This window comes from Panthera pardus, unplaced genomic scaffold (assembly GCF_024362965.1).
Source record: "Panthera pardus isolate Hobbes unplaced genomic scaffold, ASM2436296v1 HiC_scaffold_18, whole genome shotgun sequence".
Lineage (NCBI taxonomy): Eukaryota > Metazoa > Chordata > Mammalia > Carnivora > Felidae > Panthera > Panthera pardus.
This window is the reverse complement of record NW_026526743.1, coordinates 15,234,847-15,250,040: the sequence shown is the minus strand read 5'-3', so window position 1 is coordinate 15,250,040 and position 15,194 is coordinate 15,234,847. Positions and strand designations below refer to the sequence as shown.

The window sequence follows — 15,194 nt, the reverse complement described above, 5'->3', positions numbered from 1 at the left end:
GGTCAGCCAGGGTCATGTCCCTTGCTCACAGATCCACAAAGGCCTTGGTTCTGACCATTTATTGGGGACTTTTCTGCTAAGTACTGGGGGAGGGAAGAAGGAAGGACGTTTGGAGGCCTCTTCCTCTCCTTCCCCCATCCCTACAACTTTTAAATCCCCAGGCGTCCTGCTTTCCGGTGCAGGCTGGGACCACCAGTGACAACAGGGTCACCGGCTGATTCTGAGGAAGTACGGAAGTAGGAAAGGGGCCCGGGCACGGAGCCGGTGTGAGGAATGCAGATGTCAGGACGGGCTTAGGAAAACGGGTCCCAGGTCTCCAGGGTCCCGAGCTCCAGGAAGCGGCAACAGCCCTGCTGACCGATGAGGGTGCGCTCTCAGCTCGAAGCGGGCCGGCCCGGGAGCCTGGGCTTCTGGGGCTGGTTGGGGCCGATGTACTGGAGAGGCACGTGGGTGGGGGCCGTGATCCGATCGGTGCCAAGGTAGGGCTGGAGGGCAGGGGGCACGAGGACCGAGCCGTCCTGGGGACAGAGCAGGCCTCAGGATGCTGCCACTGACCCGGGCCTCCACCCTCGGACTCCCTGGGTGGGATCCTTCCACCGCTCACCTCCCGCTGGTTGCTCTCCAGGAGGGCGATGAGCAGGCGAGGGACGGCACAGGCTGTGGCGTTCACCTGGGGGAGAGGCGTGCTCGCATCCGCGACGACCTCTCCTGCCCCGGAGAGGCCGAGGGGGTGTGGGCCTCAGGGAGTGGAGGCTCTCGGGAGGGTGGGCGAGGGGGGGCGGGCGCTTACTGTGTGGGCAAACTGCAGCTCCCCGGCCTCCTTCTGGAACATGATGTGCAGCCGGCGGCTCTGGAAGTCCGTGCAGTTGGAAGCACTGGTGACCTGGGTGCGGGGAGGGGTGGGCTGAGAGGATCACCTGTGGGGGGTCCGGTCCCGGTCCCCCACTGCGTCCCCACCGTGGCGGGAGCTCACCTCGCCAAAGCGGCCGCGGCCCGGCATCCAGGCCTCGATATCGAACTTGCGGTAGGCGGGGAGGCCCAGTTCCTGGGTGGGCATGTCCAGGACGCTGCGGCGGAAGAGAAAGTCGTGGCGAAGGTCAGTGAGAGGCAAGAGGTGGCGGCAGTGGTGGAGGAGGAGGGGGAGGAGGGAGAAGGCACGGGGGGTGATGGAAGAGAAGATAGCCAAAAAAGAGGAAAATGGAAGCGAAAAAGGAGGCGGAGCTGGTGGCGACGAGGGCACAGAGGCGAGGCACGGGGCAGTGGAGAAGGCGGAAGGGGAGCGGATGGGGGGGGAGGACGGGGAGGAGAGTGGGCACGTGGCCACTCTCGGCACCCTGGGTCTGTAACGGGTCACCGAGAGGAAAAGCGCACATCGCCCGGCCTCTCTGGAAGCCAGGTGTGACGAATAGGACGGGAGGGCGTGGGGCCACCCACCAGGTCCTGCCTGAAAGGGAAGGGGGCGCCCCCGCCCTCCCCGCCGAGCCCAGGAAGTAAGGAGCCCCTTGGGGTGAAGTGCCGATGACCGAGGGATGGGAGCCACGAGAGGGAAGGGGCCCGGGTCCCCATCCCCGGGGCACCCTGTGCCATTCAGGCTGCTGTCACCGTCCTATGGTCCCACATGGGACGTTACAGACTGACAGATACATATCCCGCGTGTATTCCTGACACGGGGCAAGGGGGCGGAGGGAGAGGAGGTGATGAGGGCGTGTAAGGTGGGAGCACCTAGCCAGCCTATCCCTCCTCCCTCACCCCCACCCTTCTCCGCACCGGAAGTGCAGGCCCAGCTCCGTCAAGATCTCCATCTGCAGGGACAGGAACTCCTCCAGCAGCTGTGAGCTCTGCTCCAGCCCAGGGCCTGTCACCCCGAACATCTCCACCTGGGGCAGTGCAGTGGGCACAGGAGTCAGAAGGCCCCCGGCCACCGGAGTGAGCCCTCCTCCCCAGGTCGCGGCTACACCAACCTTGGTGAAATGATGCACTCGATACAGTCCCCGTGGCTCCTTCCCTGTGTCTGTCTCAGCCCGGTAGCAGGTACTGGAACAAACCATCCTGGGTGGGGGATGGGGGGGGGGTGGGCAGGGGAAGTAGAGTCAGGGAGGGGAGAGGGAATGTCACAGTGGGGGACAAGATCTAAAGGAACCGGACATCGGGGCGCCTGGGTGGCTTAGTTGGCTAAGCGTCCGACTTCAGCTCAGGACACGATTTCACGGTCTGTGAGTTTAAGCCCTGCGTCCGGCTCTGGGCTGACCGCTCAGAGCCTGGAGCCTGTTTCGGATTCTGTGTCTCCCTCTCTCTCTCTGACCCTCCCCCGTTCATGCTCTGTCTCTCTCTGTCTCAAAATTAAATAAACGTTAAAAAAAAATTAAAAATAAATAAATAAATAAATAAATAAATAAATAAATAAAGGAACTGGACATCACCTGATTGGCAGGTCCCTGAAGGCCACGGAGTGGTCCATGAAGTAGCCTGGGAGGAGAGAGGAACAGAATGTGTCAGCCAGGATGGGTCACCACCATCCACAGGAAATCTCTGTGACAATTAGAAAAGGTGTCCTCTCTGGTAGACACGACCTCCCGTCAGGGCATGGGGCTGGATCCTCACTGTACTGTTGTGCAGTTAACAACCTACACAACTGTACAGGCTGGCCCTGGGGGGTCACTGAGACATCCTAGGCAGGCAGCTATCACCCCCAGGATGCTCCTGGTTATCCCCCTACAATCCCTCCCGCTCTGAGGACACTGGAGGTATCTTCACCCCTGCTGCTGCCCCCAGGCAGGTGCTTACCAGCGAGCCCCACCTCTGCTGTCCCAGCCAGGTTGAGGTCTTCGAAGCGGGATGGGTCGATATTGTAAATTTGGGACGGGTTGGCATTTGGTGTCATCCCACAGCCTTCCTGGGGAGGAGGCCAAGCCACACAGGTCAGGGGACAGATAACCTCAGCCTCCTTTTGCAGGAACAAGCCCCGCTCCTCCCCAGGAAGCACCTGGAGTTGCCCACCCTCAACCCAGTCCCAGGGCCGTCTCTGCAGGGGAGACAGGCTGTTCTTCACGCCTGGGGTCCCCGGAACAGGGCCTGGCACGCAGCTGGGTGCGGGGGGCACTCACAAACACAGCTCCCCGGAGAAGGTCTGGCACTGTCATGGGAGTGAAGCCCTGTGAATGGGAAGGGGGCGGGGTGAGGGCACGGCCAGGACCCCCACCAGACCAGAGACACTGCAGAGTGGGCCAGTGACTCCCGCTTGTCCTTCAAAACCCATTCCGCCTCAGAGGAGATTGAGGGAGGCTTCAACTGGCTTGGAGCCAGTAGGCTTGGAGCTGGCTTCGGGACCCTGGTGTCCCTGCCGCCAGGGCCCTGTCGGTGCTTTGCGGTTTCCTCTCACTGCATCCCACACAGGGTAGCGGGAGGTGTAGTTAGAGCTTTCTGTGGCTCCCCAGTGCCCTCAGGAAATGGCCTGAGGCCACGGTCAACAGCCCATGCCTTCAGCCCCCGCCAACCCCTCCCATTCCAGCAACACCTCCTTTACACTACGGCAGGTGGTAAGGTCCCAGGCACAGGCCCTAGGGCCGGCTCCAAGCAGCAGCCGTGAGATCTTGGGCTAGTTACGCCCTCTCCGGGCCTTAATTTCTCCATCCCTGAAGTGGGGATAAGAGCATCTACCTCATAACGTTGCTATAAGAATTAAAGTGTCGGTAATACACGTAAAGCTCTGAAATAATGGCTGGAGCACAGGGAACGCCCTCCTCCCCGTCTTGAGCCCTCTGAGTCACTGTCGACGTCACCCCCTCCAGGCAGCCCTCCCATCCCGACCCATACCCGCTGGATGAGCTTGTTGAGGGTGAAGTTGACCAGGCCGTGCTGCAGGAGGGCCCCAGCCCCACGGAGATAATAGGAGCGGTGGCCGGACACGTGGGACAGGCGCCTGGGAGACAGACGGGCAGACAGGCGGGTGTGTGTGCGCCGGGGCTGGTGGGGGAAGAGGGGGACCCGAGCACCCTGAGGCAGAAGCCAGGTGCCAGGCGGGGGACCAGGCATCAAACATTCATGCGGGGTGAGGCCCGGGCGGCTCCACACCTGGTGCCGAGCCAGCTGCTGGGGCGGGGAGGGCGGAGGGGGCGCGAGCGGGCGGAGCTCACTTCTGCCGGATGATGTCAAGTTTCTCCGCGATTTCCAGGTGGCCCCGGGGTTGGAAGGAGAATGCTGGATCCGGATGAGAAGCAGTGGAATAAGGAGTCGGGAGAGAGACACAGAACAGGGACACAGACAGGATGAGAGAGCCAGCAGGAGGGAGAGGCAGTAAGAGGGAGCGAGGGAGACAGAGGGAAAGGGAGAGGGGAGAGAGGAGAGAGAGAGAGAGAGAGAGAGAGAGAGAGAGAGGGCAGCGGAGGCGGGACTGGCAAAGGGAGAGATGGCGAGAGACGCGGAGCCGAGGTGGAAAAGGAGAGAGAAGGGAAAGGGAAGAGAACATTAGGAGGAGGTGAGAAAGAGGTGGGTGGGTACAGAGAATCAGAGCCAGAGAGAGAGAGAGAGAGAGAGAGAGAGAGACACGAGTCAGGGAGGAAAACCCAAGGGAAACAGCCAAAGCGAGCCAGGGACGGACTGCCATACACACACAGGGCAGAAGGCAGGAGGAGGGGAGCACCGGCCACGTCCCACACCCCAGGGACACCACCCAGCCTCGGCTCCGGGCCTGGGGGCTGGCCCACCTGGCTTGTCTCCGACCACGTGGAGCACCCGGGCCTGGCTCTCGTCCCCGACGGGCTGCAGGGACACAGCGGGAGTCACGGGGAGGGTGGTCCCGGGCGGGCCCCTGGGCTCCCCCGCCACCCAGCACCGCGCTCACCACATCCGGGTGGGTCTGGTTGGGCAGCCTCAGCGCCCGCAGGTAGAACTCCTCTTCAAGCTGAGTCTCCTTGGGGTACAGGACCATGAGCTGCTCGCGGATCTCTCGGCCGTGGGCCCGCAGACTCTGATACTGGGGGTCCTGGGCAGGGGGACAAGCCGGGTCAGTCCAGGAGAGGGCGGGGGGGTCCCTCAACCAGTCTGACCTTGGGCCTTGCCGGCACAACCCCTGTGGTCGGCACCCACTCTCTCTTTGGCCCAACATCCTGAATTTCTGTTTGGGAAATTCCCTCACCTCACCTCACCACCACATGGCAAGTCCAGGGGGCCGTGACTCAGCCCTGGCCTACCAGAACATTCTAATGCCTGGGCCACAGCTACTGGCTCGAAGACAGGCACGCGACCCGAGCCCCAGGACCAGGGGTGCAGCGATCAGGGAAGCGGTCCCCTTCGGGCCCCACCCCGCCTCCCCTTTCTCTAAGGGCAGAAAGCCGGTCTGGGAACAAAGGGGGAACTAGAACCAGATATAAGCCAGCCTCTTAGGTTTCAGGAACCAATAGATTCACTTGGATCAATAATCCTGTTTGTTGTCTTCGGTCACGAGGTAGGAATCACGACCCCCGTGGCACCTGCCCACTCCCCCCAGGGGCAGGACACCGGCCCTCGGGACTACCTGTTGCACTTGAGTGTTGTCCCGGTTGACCTGGTAGAAGAGAGACGGAGAGGGTGATCAGGTTCGTGAAGCTGGGGCCGGGGAGGAGGGAAGAAAGGAGGGGTGAAAGGTCAAACAGGGCCGGGTGGGGTGGGGTGAGTTCCTTGCTCTGCGGGTGCCTGGCTGGACAGACCTTCCTCCCCTCCGTGCCTCAGTTTCTCAGTAAAGCCGGGAGGAGGCAAGGTAATGGAAGAGTAGCCACACCCGCAGCTCTGTTCATCGAGCCCGTCCCTGCTCTCACACGGCTCTCACGCGGTCCTATTTCTTCACAACCTGCTCCGTGAAGTTGGCATCGGCGTGCTTCCCGTTTCGTAGATAAGAAAATCGAGGCTAGGAGCGGTAAAGCTGGTGAACCTGAACCTTCCTCGAGCCAGAGCGGCAGGCGGAATCAGGCAGACCCGGGTCTGAATGTCGGGTGCCTACCCGCTCCGTGTCCCTTGGGCAAATCTCCTTCCTGCTCCGAGCCTCGGTATTCCCACCTGTGAAATGGGATAACGGGACCTCCCCAGCAGGGCTGCTGAATGGCTTCCCCGAGCAGATGAGTTGGCGCTCATGGAACGTGAGCTGTGACCAATTTTGTTGTGGTCACCGGCTGCCTGCCTGTGATGCACGTAGTCTGGGGCCTGGCACTTACATAGGAGGGTCACTGGGAGGTGTAACTAGTTTTGCAGTCGGCCTTCGAGCGGACTGGCGAAAAGCAGCCCGGGTGCCTGGGTGCGAATCCTGCCTCGCCCACTTTCCGGCTGCGACGCTCAGGCACATGCTAACCTCTTGGGAGCCTGGTTGTAAATTGGGTTTGTATTGTTCCTGTCTCACAGAGTTGGGAGGGTTCAGAGGAGGAAAGCATCTAGAACAGTGTCTGGCACACAGTGATTGCTATATAAACAGCTGCTATTATTTTTATGATTACTCTTTTCAGCCCCCTGAGGCAGATGCTCTTGGCTGTCTAGCCCAAGACTACTCAAGCCACAGAAGTCCTGTTTTCTGCCTCTGGCAGTCATGTGAAGAGACACGGTACTACGCGGCCATCTTGGGCTGTGAGCGGGGAAACTGAGGTCAAATCAACATAGTGAAGCCTCACCCACCTAGGACCCCCTCCCTTCCCCTGCCGCTCACCATCAGGGCCCGTACTGCCTCAGCCACGGCCCCCTTCTCTTCCTCCAGACTCCGGATCTGCTCCCGCAGCTGCCTCAGCTCCTGCCATGCTGAGATCTGGGGGAGGACACAGGAGGGAAAGGGGTGAAGGGGCCACTGTCTCCTGCCCCTTCTCGCTGGAGCCTCCCCCTGCTGGCCACCTGGAGCCCAGCAGCCAGGCTCTCCTCGTTCCCTTCTGTACTAGGCTTCCTGATGTAAAGCACACGGCTGCCCAGACGTAAGACATTTCCCAGCCTCCTTTGCAGCTACTTGTGCTCACGTGTCCAAGATCAACCAATGGACGGGAGTGGAAGGGGAGAGTGTGACTCTTGGGTCACCTCCTTGAAGACAAGCCCCCATGCTGGGGTTTCTCTCACTCCCCTTGGACTGGATGACAGGCTCTGAAGCACAGCCAAACCGGACAGCATCCTAAGGGACACGGAGCAGGAGGGTGAAAGGACCCAGGCGCTGAGGGGCACAGAGCTGAGGCCCCGCCAGCACTCCCCTCTGAGTGTCAGAGAAGAGAGAGGCAGCCTCTGTCCTATGGGGCTGCCACGCTCAACCCGCCCCCTCCAACAAAGCAGGCTCAGCTCTGGTTCACGGGCACACCTACTGCCGTGAGGTGCCTCTGTGAGCCCGCAGCCCTGGGCAAACCCCTCTGTCCTCTCTGGCTGCAGTTTTCCCTCTGATAAAATGGTGCAAACAGCACTGTCCTACCTCCCCGGGGCTGGCAACTGGGAGGGGGCGCAGGCCATAAGGTGGTTTGCTGCCCACTGGGTGGCTCCCCCGGATGTCCCCTGGACACTCACTATGTGCAAAAGTAACTCTAGGAAAAACATCCCCCTCCCGAATCTGCTCCTCCTCCAGGGACAGCCCCACAAACTCCCATCCCCGGCCGCAGGACCCTGAGCCTCCTGCCGGATGCCACCCCAGCCCTGTGGCCAGGTTCCGTGTCCCAACGTTTCTGCCTCCTGAACGTCCATCGCGTCTGTCCTGCTCCCATCCCCTGACTCCTGCCCCTCTCTGCTCCAGATCCTGTCATCTGCCACGAGGACCGCTGTGCTATCCTCCCAGCCTTCAGGCTCACCTCCTCCAATCCAGCCAGAGCTCTTACACAATCCCATTCCTGCCTGGAGGCACCCATGGCCCCCCAGTGCCCCTAGGAACAATTCACGTGCCTTGTTATTGCCCATAAAGCCACATGCCATTTTCCTCTTCACATTTCATGCCCTAAAGAAGTGTTTTTCGAGCTTTGGGATGTGATCCATTAGCGGGTTATAAATAATTCAAGACTGCTAAACCAGCACTTTAAGAAACTGTGGTAAAATATAAAGTTTAGCATTTTATGGGGCGCCTGGGTGAATCAGTCGGTTAAGTGCCCGACTCTTGGTTTCAGCTCAGGTCATGATCTTATAGTTTGTGGGTTCAAGCTCTACATCGGGCTCTGTGCTAACAGGGCGGAGGCTGCTTGGGATTCTGCCTCTCTCCTGCTCACTCTCTCTCAAAATAAATAAATAAACGTTTAAAAAAATACATAAAGTTGGGCGCCGGGGTGGCTCAGTCGGTTGAGCGTCCCACTTCAGCTCAGGACATGATCTTGCAGTTAGTGAGTTCAAGCCCCACGAACTCTGTGCTGACAACTCAGAGCCTGGAGCCTGCTTCCGATTCTGGGTCTCCCGCTCTCTCTGCCCCTCCCCTGCTCATGCTCTGTCTCTCTCCCAAAACTAAATAAACATAAAAGATTTTTAAAAATACATAAAGTGTAGCATTTCAACCATTTTTAAGAGTACAGTTCAACGGCACTAATGTGCAGCCATCCCCACCGTCCATCTCCAGAACTTTATCTTCACAAACTGAAATGCTATACCCATTAAACACTATCTCCCTGTTCCCCTCTCCCCAGCCCCTGGCAACCATCACTCTATTTCCTGTCTCTGTGCATTTGACCACTCTAGGTACCTGGCGTGAATGGAATTATCCGGCTTTTGTCTTTTTGCGACCGCCTTAGTTCACTTAGCGTCATGTCCTCAAGGTTCATTCATGTTCTAGCATGTGTCAGAATTTCCTTCCCTTTGGAAGGCTGGATCATATCCCACTGTGTGTACCGTAGGCCATTTTATCTATTCGTCCGTCAGTGGGCACTTGGGTTGCTCCCAAGGTCTAGTAATAATGGTGACTGCTTCTTGTTCCCTGGCATGTAGTATTATATTATTCACCACCTCATTATCAAAGCCTGGGACATAGTAGATGCTCCCTAAGCAGCTGTTCGGCAGAACCATTAATTAAATAATTATTTAAGTGCTTGCTACCTGTGGGGCAGGTGCGGGGTTCTTACTCTCCAGAGGCAACCCCCTCTCCACCCTCGTCTAATTCACATCCCTGCCCCTCAATTTCGTCCCCCTCCCCTATTTTCTTTTGTGGTCTTCAGGAAGCCTGGCAGGAGGCTGGAGCACAGAGAACATCGGCACGTAGTTAAGTTCCTAAGCGCAAAGTAGGTACTCAGTACGCTTTACGGAACAGGCGCATGGTGGGTGGGTACACAGTAGGGCCCTAGCACTCCGTGGATAACTGGCACATCTATGGGTGCCAAGCACAACATACTGGCTAAACTTGGGAAGAAACGGAAATTCCCGCAGTAGTTTCGCCCCCTGCTGGACAGTATCTCGCAAGCCCCGTTCCGCCCCGCAGCTGACGGCCGGCGCAAGCGCACTCACGATCGCGGGCAGGTCTTCGGGCCGCAGCTCCCCCTTGCGGAGCTGCAGGGCGCGCGCGGCCTCTTCCGGGCATGCGCACAGAGGTTCCATGTCCAGATGAGGGAGCGCGCTGTAGCCCTCGCGCGCGTGCTCGTACAGGAGGTTCCGGTCTCGTCTCTCCGTGGCAAAAGTTCTTTTTGGGCTATGGCTGCAGATGCAGCCTCTCCGGCAACGAAGACCCCGACCAGCCACCAAAGGCCACAAGCGCCGCGCCATGGACGCCGCCATCTTGGACAGGGGACAAGGAGTCACGCACCCTTCGTCCCGCCCCCTCCGCGTTTAGACCAATTGCAAAGCAGCCGTCCTGCCAATCAGACCCTGGATGGGGTGAGCGCCTCTCGAGCCTCAAATACAGTTCGATGAGAAAAATCGACTGTGATTGACTCTGTCTTTGACCAATCGTCATCTGTGCCCCGCCCCCTCAGCGTACACGGGAGGCAGAACCAGCCAATCCCGGCCGGGCTGACCTCCGGAAGGGGCAAGAGGCAGATTCGGCGTGCCTGCGGACCCTGCAAGGGTCGGTGAAGTTGATGGAAATCATTGGATTCCACCAGTCTCCCCGGCCCTCTCCTCAGTTTATCTTCTGCTTCTGTGTGCGGGGGGCGGGAGAGGTTGTTGGGTGCCCACTCAGAGCGAAACTAGATTTACCGAGGGAATTTCTGTCAGCAACGTGTGGGGTTGCGGTTAGATCGTCAAGGAAATTCCTTGGATTTAATCAGAAGGCTCTGAGGACGTGGTGGGCAGAATTTGGGCCCTTGTCCGGCTACGGCCACTTTTCCCTTTTTCCTTCCTGATGCTCATATCCCCTCACACAGGGACCCTGCAGGCGGTGGGATGTCCTGGTCCGGTCTTCTCCGTGGCCTCAACACGTCCCTAAATTATGGTAAGTTAGGGGCTTGAGCTGCAGAGACGCAGCAGGATAAGGGCTATCCCCGCCGGGACTTGTGTGCCTCTGCCGCAGCCCTGGGGGAATCAGGGGTTAAATTAGGGATGGATGGATACACGGTGGGTTTTAGCAGAGCTCGGGCTGCGGGGGCAAGAGGTGGGAAGTGGTTGCCTTGGGGGCTGCTATGCGTCGTCAGGGGGCATCAGGAGTTTGGGTCAGTTATTGATTTCTTCAGCAGGTACTTATTAAATTCCGTGGGTGAGACATCCAAGCAAAGCGCTTGACTCATTCATTCAGCTGATATGTATTTTTTTTTATTTTTAATTTTTTTAAAGTTTAAATCCAAGTTAGTTAACATATAGTGTAATAATGATGTCAGGAGTGGAATTTAGTGATTTATTACTTACATACAACACCCAGTACTCATCCCAACAAGTGCCCTCCTTAATGCCCCTCCCCCCATTTAGCCCATCCTCCCCACCCTACACCCCCTCCAGCAGCCCTGAGTTGTCTGTATTTAAGGGTCTCTTATAGTTTGTCTCGCTTTCTGTTTTTATCTTAGTTTTGCTTCCCTTCTATCGTCATATGTTTTGTTTCTTATATTCCACGTATGAGTGAAATCATATGATGTTTGTCTTTTTGTGGCTGACTTATTTTGCTTAGCATAACACACTCTAGTTCCATCCATGTTGTCGCAAATGGCAAGATTCCGTTCTTTTTGATCGCTGAGTAATATTCCATTGTGTGTATGTGTATATACCACATCTTTTTAAAAAATTTTTCTTTAATGTTTATTTTTGAGAGAGCATGACTGGGGGGGGGGGGGGCGGGGAGACACCGAATCTGAAGCAGGCTCCAGATTCTGAGCTGTCAGTCAGCACAGAGCCCGACATGGGGCTCGAACTCAAAAAGCAAGAGATCATGACCTGAGCTGAAGTTGGACACTTAACCGACAGAGCCACCCAGGTGCCCCTTCTTTATCCATTCATCAGTCGATGGACATTTGGGCTCTTTCCATACTTTGGCTATTGTCGATAGCGTGGCTATAAACATTGGGGGGCATGTGCCCCTTCGAATCAGCGTTTATGTATCCTTTGCATAAATACCTAGTAGTGCAATTACTGGGTCATAGGGTAGTTCTATTTTTAATTTTTTGAGGAACCTCCATACTGTTTTCCAGAGTGGCTGCACCAATTTGCATTCCTTGATGATGAGCATCTTCTCATTGTATCTGTTGGCCATCTGGATGTCTTCTTTGGAGAAGTGTCTATTCGTGACTTTTGCCCATTTCTTCACTGTATTGTCTTTTGGGTGTTGAGTTTGATAAGTTCTTTATAGATTTTGGATACTAACCCTTCATCTGATGTGTCATTTGCAAATATCTTCTCCCATTCTGTCGGTTGCCTTTTAGTTTTGCTGATTGTTTCCTTCGCTGTGCAGAAGCTTCTTATCTTGATGAAGTCCCAATAGTTCATTTTTGCTTTTGTTTCCCTTACCACTGGAGACATGTCAAGTAAGAAGTTGCTGTGACCAAGGTCAAAGAGGTTGTTGCCTGTTTTCTCCTCTAGGATTTTGATGGTTCCTTTCATACGTTTAGGTCTTTCACCCATTTTGAATTTATTTTCGTGTGTGGTCTAAGAAAGTGGTCCAGGTTCATTCTTCTGTATGTTGCTGTCCAGTTTTTCCAGCACCATTTCCTGAAGAGACTGTCTTTTTTCCATTGGATATTCTTTCCTGCTTTGTCAAAGACTAGTTGGTCATCCGTTTGTGGGTCCATTTCTGGGTTCTCTAGTCTGTTCCATTGATCTAAGTGTCTGTTTTTGTGCCAGTACCATACTGTCTTGATGATTACAGTTTTGTAATACAGCTTGAAGTCCGGGATTGTGATGCCTCCTGCTTTGGTTTTCTTTTTCAACATTACTTTGGCCATTCGAGGTCTTTTGTGGGTCCATACAAATTTTAAGATCGTTTGGGGTGCCTGGATGGCTCAGTCTGTTAAGCGTCCAACCGGCTCAGGTCATGATCTCCCCCTTCTGAGTTCGAGTCCCGTGTGGGGCTCTGTGCTGACAGCTCAGAGCCTGGAGCCTGCTTCGGATTCTGTGTCTCCCTCTCGCTCTGCCCCTCCCCTGCTCTCACTGTGTCTCTCTCAAAAATAAATAAACATTAAAAAAAAATAATACAAAGAAAATTTTAAGATTGTTCTAGCTCTGTGAAGAATGCTGGTGTTATTTCGATAGGGATTGCATCGAATATGTAGATTGCTTTGGGTAGTATCGACATTTTAACAATATTCGTTCTCCCAAGCTGACTCGATATGTGTCTCTCGTGGCAGCCTTTACACACCATACTCAGGAGGGAGATTCGATCATGGTGTTTGTGATACAGTGAGGCCACTGAGCGGCAGTCTTACTCAAGGGCACGCCACTAGGAAGAGACTCCTAGGAACGTCTCAGCCCCTTTGAGGATTCTGCTGTAATGTGAGACACAGAACATGAGCCAGGGCCTTCCCTGGATGTGGAGGGAGCATAAAGTTTGTGTGTGAAATGAGTGTGCCAGGGAGGAGGAGGGACACCTCCCGGAAACACCCCACTGGGTTGCTGTGGGGCGGGCACAAGTTAATACAGGTACGATGCATAGAACAGTACATGACATGGTGTGAATCTGTTCGCTTTTTTTTTTTTTTTTAATCTTCATTTATTTTTGAGAGAGAGACAGAGCATGAGCAGGGGAAGGGCAGAGAGAGAGGGAGACACCGAATCCCAAGCAGGCTCCAGGCTCCAGGCTCCAGAGCCCGACTCAGGGCTCCAACCCATCAACCCACAAGATCATGACCTGAGCTCAAGTCAGACGCCCCACAGACTGAGCCACCCAGGGGCCCCTGAGTCTGATTGTGTTTGTTACTTTTTTTTTTTTTTTTTTTTTTTTTAACGTTTTATTATTTATTTTTGAGACAGAGAGAGACAGAGCATGAACGGGGGAGGGGCAGAGAGAGAGGGAGACACAGAACCGGAAGCAGGCTCCAGGCTCCGAGCCATCAGCCCAGAGCCTGACGCGGGGCTCGAACTCACGGACCGCGAGATCGTGACCTGAGTCCAAGTCGGACGCTCAACCGACTGAGCCACCCAGGCGCCCTTGTTACTGTTTTTAAACAGCATTAAAGTCAGTATCTTCCTTGCGAATAAAATGAGTTAATTCACGTTAAACGTTTAAGATAGAACCTGACCTGTGGCGGTTGCTCAGTAAACGTTATTGCTAATATTAGCAACCACCTCTGGACGTAAACAAATCCATCCTTGTAAAGTGCTCGCAACAGGGCCTAGAAGTCTTACGCGTTGCCTTCATTGGGATGATAACCCCCCTGCGCCCTCCCGGTTGTGTGTCTCCAGGCCTAGCCCTGGTCCCGCAGCTCGGGGCCGCCCGCCCCATGGCCACCCTGAACCAGATGCACCGCCGGGGGCTTCCGAAGCGGCCGCCTGCCCCTCCGGGCCCCACGGAGGGCCGGCCGCAGCTGAAGGGCGTGGTTCTGCGCACGTTCATCCGGAAGCCCAAGAAACCCAACTCGGCCAATCGCAAATGCTGCCGCGTGCGGCTCAGCACCGGCCGAGAGGCCGTGTGCTTCATCCCCGGAGAGGGCCACAGCCTGCAGGAGCACCACGTCGTGCTCGTGAAGGGCGGCCGCACCCAGGACCTGCCCGGCGTGAAGCTCACCATCGTGCGCGGCAAGTACGACTGTGGCCACGTGCAGAAGAAGAAGTGACCGCCAGGGCCGCCGGCGGCCGGGGCTTCCCCCAGAACGAGAACCTTCCTCTCCGGGTGCCTGTGGAGTCCTTGGGAAGCTATCCCAGCCCTGGAAGCACCTGGTCCTTGATTCAAATCCCGGCCTCGCCTCTTCCATCTGGAACGCTGCTTGCCTGTGGGGGTTCTGGGTGTGAATTGGGAAGAGGCACCCCCTGGCCACACCCTTGCCTTCCCGGTAGAGCGGTGGCTCCGGGGGGCCTCTTCTGTTGGGATAAGGCCCTGGCTCTGTACTGCCATCTGCTGGGGAGGAATGGCAATAAAAAACGCCCCTACCCCCATGGTTGTGATGTGAACCCTCCTGCACGGTATTTACCCTCTGCGTGGTATTAGCCTGTGACATCCCCCGTGGGCCTCGATTTCCTCCGGAAAATAGCTCCACTCACATATCCCCCTTCTTGGTATAAATTCAATGCTCTAAGTGCATAACACATGCTCCCCTACTTTAAGCTGCTGGTAGGCAGCGCTGGGTCCACCCTGTGCCCTTCCCCGCAGGCCCAGGATCTGTGCAAAGAGAGCCCGGCCCTCGAGCTTCCCCATCTGTGGAAGGGGCATTGAAAGGATCGGTCGGGATGCGCTGCTGCCCACATGGGAGCTGCTCTCCTAGGTTATTTTCAGACTCAACACCCACCTGGATCGGAATCCTGCCTCTCCCTCCTTGTTCTGTGACTTCGCGCTGTTCCCGCGCTGGGCCTCAGTTTCCTCCCTCAGGAAGTGGCACCGGGAGTGATGCTGACCTCACCTGATCACGCGCTTGACCATGTTCGACTTAAAGATTTGGGAGTCGTCCTTCTCACGGCTCTGTGCGAGTCCTGCCTTCCCTGCTTACTGCCCAGGTGACCTTGGGCAGGTCATGTAAGCTCTGAGCCTGTTTCCTCGTGGACTAAAGAACAGGGCCTGCATGGAGCTTAGCATACCTCCTGAAGTTCTCACGGCTGGAAATATCCCACAAGGCCTCTTAGGATCAGGGCTGGGGGCAGACGGGGCATTGACTACAGACAATGGTCCCCCATCACTTCACGTTTCGCACCAATTTTATGGAGCCAGTTTGTTGGCTGTGCCCAGCCGGGGAGAT

General features: G+C 56.4%; 2 protein-coding genes and 1 long non-coding RNA gene across 3 annotated transcripts in view; 2 read left to right on the top strand and 1 right to left on the bottom strand.

Annotated features, from left to right (window-relative positions):
• LOC128778030 (uncharacterized) overlaps nt 1–15,194 on the top strand; it is a 250,161-nt gene that overhangs the window by 132,708 nt on the left and 102,259 nt on the right. The window lies entirely within an intron of this gene.
• On the bottom strand, nt 45–9,706 carry SARS2 (seryl-tRNA synthetase 2, mitochondrial). The gene is made up of 16 exons (XM_019432164.2): nt 9,400–9,706; nt 6,668–6,763; nt 5,513–5,542; nt 4,841–4,981; nt 4,704–4,758; nt 4,134–4,197; nt 3,814–3,919; nt 3,105–3,152; nt 2,785–2,893; nt 2,421–2,466; nt 1,962–2,049; nt 1,768–1,877; nt 974–1,067; nt 791–883; nt 605–670; nt 45–518 (listed from the first exon to the last, which is right to left on the bottom strand). The coding sequence occupies exons 1-16, from the start codon at nt 9,664–9,666 to the stop codon at nt 375–377; spliced, it is 1,557 nt and encodes a 518-aa protein (XP_019287709.2). The 5' UTR covers nt 9,667–9,706; the 3' UTR covers nt 45–374.
• On the top strand, nt 9,834–14,415 carry MRPS12 (mitochondrial ribosomal protein S12). The gene is made up of 3 exons (XM_019432166.2): nt 9,834–9,955; nt 10,254–10,321; nt 13,711–14,415. Exons 2-3 carry the CDS (start codon nt 10,273–10,275, stop codon nt 14,079–14,081), a joined length of 420 nt encoding a protein of 139 aa, XP_019287711.1. The 5' UTR covers nt 9,834–9,955; nt 10,254–10,272; the 3' UTR covers nt 14,082–14,415.

What these genes read in the sequence shown, in the direction of transcription:
- SARS2 (XM_019432164.2), bottom strand. Translation starts at nt 9,666, where the DNA reads ATGGCGGCGTCCATGGCGCGGCGCTTGTGGCCTTTGGTGGCTGGTCGG. An exon ending in TTCTCCGGGGAGCTGTGTTT is followed by an intron (nt 2,894 to 3,104) that starts GTGAGTGCCCCC and finishes CCTCCTCCCCAG; the next exon opens with GAAGGCTGTGGGATGACACC. An exon ending in GAGCTGGGCCTGCACTTCCG is followed by an intron (nt 1,068 to 1,767) that starts GTGCGGAGAAGG and finishes CTTCCGCCGCAG; the next exon opens with CGTCCTGGACATGCCCACCC.
- MRPS12 (XM_019432166.2), top strand. Translation starts at nt 10,273, where the DNA reads ATGTCCTGGTCCGGTCTTCTCCGTGGCCTCAACACGTCCCTAAATTAT. An exon ending in CAACACGTCCCTAAATTATG is followed by an intron (nt 10,322 to 13,710) that starts GTAAGTTAGGGG and finishes GTGTGTCTCCAG; the next exon opens with GCCTAGCCCTGGTCCCGCAG.